The 4,363-nt window shown below is 33.5% G+C and overlaps 1 protein-coding gene across 1 annotated transcript; it reads left to right on the top strand.

The window, feature by feature from the left end:
• The first annotated feature begins 1,043 nt into the window (after positions 1-1,043).
• Positions 1,044-4,078, top strand: LOC101512466 (uncharacterized). Its single transcript, XM_012712967.1, has 6 exons — positions 1,044-1,202; positions 1,274-2,048; positions 2,154-2,801; positions 2,884-3,029; positions 3,081-3,547; positions 3,634-4,078. Exons 1-6 carry the CDS (start codon positions 1,044-1,046, stop codon positions 4,076-4,078), a joined length of 2,640 nt encoding a protein of 879 aa, XP_012568421.1.
• The last annotated feature ends 285 nt before the right edge of the window (positions 4,079-4,363 follow it).

Below are 4,363 nucleotides of genomic sequence, written 5' to 3'. Positions count from 1 at the left end.
ACATAAGGGCCTCTTTGGACGCACCTAGATTTTGATTGAGCTTGTACTAACATCCCTTTGAAATTATTTGTCCTATATGGTAGTCTCCTCATAAACTCGATGGACAAGGAATATGCTATATGTTACATGAGTGTTACTTCTGCATTATGAGAATTTATTGATTAATTATGCTATATGTTACATGAGTGTTACTTCTGCATTATGAGAATTTATTGATTAATTATGCTATATGTTACATGAGTGTTACTTCTGCATTATGAGAATTTATTGATTAATTATGCTATATGTTACATGAGTGTTACTTCTGCATTATGAGAATTTATTGATTAATTATGCTATATGTTACATGAGTGTTACTTCTGCATTATGAGAATTTATTGATTAATTATGCTATATGTTACATGAGTGTTACTTCTGCATTATGAGAATTTATTGATTAATTATGCTATATGTTACATGAGTGTTACTTCTGCATTATGAGAATTTATTGATTAATTATGCTATATGTTACATGAGTGTTACTTCTGCATTATGAGAATTTATTGATTAATTATGCTATATGTTACATGAGTGTTACTTCTGCATTATGAGAATTTATTGATTAATTATGCTATATGTTACATGAGTGTTACTTCTGCATTATGAGAATTTATTGATTAATTATGCTATATGTTACATGAGTGTTACTGCTGCATTATGAGAATTTATTGATTAATTAGCTTCGTTTAGAAAAAAAATTAAAACAGTTAGAAATCCTATAACTGTTTAATCCTGAACATGATTTTTAGTTGCATGTTAGAAATCAGTATTGCTACCATTAATTAAAACAGTAACAAAACTTAAAAAAGTAAGAGGAATTAAAACTGTATTGCTACCATTAATTAAAACAGTAACATGACTTAAAATAGTAAGATGAATTAAAACAAGATTGCTACAATTGGATAACATAAGGGCCTCTTTGGACGCACCTAGATTTTGATTGAGCTTGTACTAACATCCCTTTGAAATTATTTGTCCTATATGGTAGTCTCCTCATAAACTCGATGGACAAGGAATGGACAAAATTGGCTAGAGAGAGTAAAGAGTATCAAAACGGTGTAGATTTTTTCCTAGATTATGCATACACCAAAGGAAAACCTCGTGGAAAAGAGATTTCGTGTCCATGTGCTGAATGTTACAACACCAATTGGTTCACAAGGAAGGTAGTACGAAATCATTTAATAGCATTAGGAGTTCAAAAAGGATATGATTTTGGGTTCGTCATGGTGAAGAGATAAGAAAACCCAATGATCTTAATGATGATCATGTGAATGATGAAGAGGATCAAATTGATGAAGTAATTTTTGAAAGATTTAGAGATGTTATACAAGAAGAATGTGAATTTAATGAAGGCCTCAACGAAGATGCAAAAAAGTTTTATAATCTAGTCGAAGAAGCCAAACAAGAGTTATATCCGGGTTGCAAAAACTTCTCAAAATTGTCGTTCACATTTCGGCTAAATTTATTGAAGTGTTTGTATGGTTGGAGCAATGAATCATTTAATGCTCTCTTAGAATTGATGAAAGAAGCTATGCCTTCACCGAACATCCCCGATACGTTCAATAAAACTAAAGGCATGATAAAGGACTTAGGGCTGGATTATAAAAAGATCGATGCTTGCCCTAATGATTGCATGATCTATTGGAAAAATTATGAGAATGAAACATCTTGCCATGTTTGCGGTGCTCCACGTTGGAAGGAAATTGTCGAAGGAAACCATCAAGTTGGAAAAAATCATGAATCTTATAAAGTTTCAGCTAAAATATTAAGACATTTTCCCTTGATTCCTAGACTTCAAAGGTTGTTTATGTGTTCAAAGACGGCTAGCTCATTAAGGTGGCATAAAGAAGAGCGTTCGAAAGATGGGAAGTTGAGGCATCCTTCAGATGGGGAAGTATGGAAAGAATTTGATAAACGCCATCCAGACTTTGCTTTAGACTCACGTAATATAAGACTTGGATTATCCAGCGACGGATTTAATTCCTTCAGAACTATGAATGTGTCTCATAGTACCTGACCTGTGTTATTAATACCATATAACTTTCCACCTTGGTGTTGCATGAAGGCTGAGTATTCTATGTTGTCTTTATAAATACTTGGACCACAATCGCCAGGGAATAATATTGATGTGTACCTTCAACCATTGATTGAAGAGCTAAAGGTGTTATGGGATTTGGGAGTAGAAACATATGATGCATCACTAAAGCAAACATTCCAAATGCGAGCAAGTCTCTTGTGGACTATTAGTGACTTTCCTGGGTATGCTATGTTAAGTGGGTGGAGTACAAAAGGGAAACTTGCATGTCCTGGTTGTAATTATAACACTAATTCGACATATTTGAAGCATAGTCGAAAGATGTGTTATATGGGTCATCGTGCTTTTTTGCCTATGGATCATAAATATAGATCAAATGCAAGGGATTTCAATGGAAGAACAGAAAATAGGCCACCACCAGAATTGTTAAAAGGGGAAGATATCTTTGATTTGTTAGAAGGCTTTAACAATGCATTTGGTATGATGCAAAAGAAATGTAATGATGGTCCATGGAAGAAAAAATCTATTTTTTTTGAGTTGCCATATTGGAAGCACAATATTTTACCCCATAATCTTGATGTTATGCACATAGAGAAAAACATATTTGATAATATAATTGGAACTTTGTTCGATATCCTAGGAAAGACAAAAGATCATGAAAAAGCTCGTTTAGATTTACAAGACATGGGCATTAGAAAGAAACTTCACCCTAAAGAGTTAGATCAAGGCAAAAAGATAGTGTTTACAAAAGCATGTTTTTCCATGACTGCAAAGGAAAATACTACTTTTTGTTCTGTACTAAAAAAAAGCAAAAAAACCTGATGGATGTGCTTCAAACATTTCAAAATGTGTTCAACTTGCTGAAAGAAAAGTTAGTGGATATAAGAGTCATGATGCACATTTCATGTTGCATTACTTGCTTCAAGTAGTTGTGAGAAGTGCAATGTCTAACCAGGTTGCTCACCCTTTAATTTGTCTTTGTTCCTTTTTTCGATGTTTATGTCAGAAGGTGATTGAGGTGGATGATTTGGACATTTTGCAAACTGAGATTTTAGAAACACTTTGCCAATCGGAGACAATTTTCCCCCCGAGTTTCTTTGATATAATGGTTCATTTGCCAATACATTTGGTGAATGAGGTAAGATTGGGAGGGCCTGTTCAATTTCGATGGATGTACTTTACAGAAAGATATTTAGGAAAGTTGAAGAGTTATGTTCGTAATAAAAGTCGTCCTAAGGGTTCTATTGTTGAGGGTTACTTGGTTGAAGAGTGCTTGACATTTTACTCGCGATACTTGCATAGTGGTGTGGATACAAGGTTTAGTAGAATGACAAGGAATAGTGATACATGTGATCTTAGTCATCCTATTGGGGGAAAGAAAAAAGGTGAAGGAAATTATTTGGATTGCAAGTCTAGGAGTCAGGCCCATCGTTACATTTTATTCAATTGTGACGATGTCCAATGTTTTATAAGGTAAATAAGTATGCTTGTATTGTAGGTTTTTTAATGCATTAAATAATTGTTTTACAATTACTATAACAATGTACTTTAATTTGTAGTGAGCATGAAAATGAAGATGTAAATGTGAATAAAAGAAAAAGGTGGAGCAAAGCAAAAAGTCAAGGGTTAGATTTTGTCGAATGGTTTAAGAAGCGTGCCTTGTTAAGTGATGTATCTGACAAACTTAAGAAGCTATCAAGAGGACCAAATAAAATTGCAAGACATTTTTCTGGCTATGTAATTAATGGATACAGGTTTCATACAAAACACTGTGATGCTAGACGTAAAACAAAAAATAGTGGTGTGACACTAATGACAGTAACTGAAAGTTTTGCAAGTACCAAAGATGAAAATCCAATAGTACAATCAATAGCTTACTATGGATCAATTACTGAAATAGTTGAGGTTGATTATTATGGTATGTTGAAGTTTGTGTTATTTAGATATGATTGGTTTGAAGTTGAAGAAGACAAGTTTGGCTTGACTTGTGTTTACTTTAACTAGAGATGCTACATGGACGATCCTTTTGTATTGGCATCTCAAGTCCACCAATGCTTCTACATTCAAGATCATTCTAATCCAAATAGACATTATGTTATGAAGTCTATTCCTAGGGAATTTTTTAACTTAAACGAACAATCAAATTCAAATGGCCAACAACCATATCAATGTGATTCGTCTGACCATCCAATTAATCTAGCTGCAAGCGATGAGACTCGTGAAGTTGAATTTGTTAGGAATGATATTCCACCAACGATTATTGTTAATTCTTTACGTGGGTCGAATGAA

The sequence above is a fragment of the Cicer arietinum genome, chromosome 2 (assembly GCF_000331145.2).
Source record: "Cicer arietinum cultivar CDC Frontier isolate Library 1 chromosome 2, Cicar.CDCFrontier_v2.0, whole genome shotgun sequence".
In the NCBI taxonomy this organism is placed as follows: domain Eukaryota; kingdom Viridiplantae; phylum Streptophyta; class Magnoliopsida; order Fabales; family Fabaceae; genus Cicer; species Cicer arietinum.
Note: the sequence above shows the minus strand (reverse complement) of the source record. Positions and strands in the feature narration are given on the sequence as shown.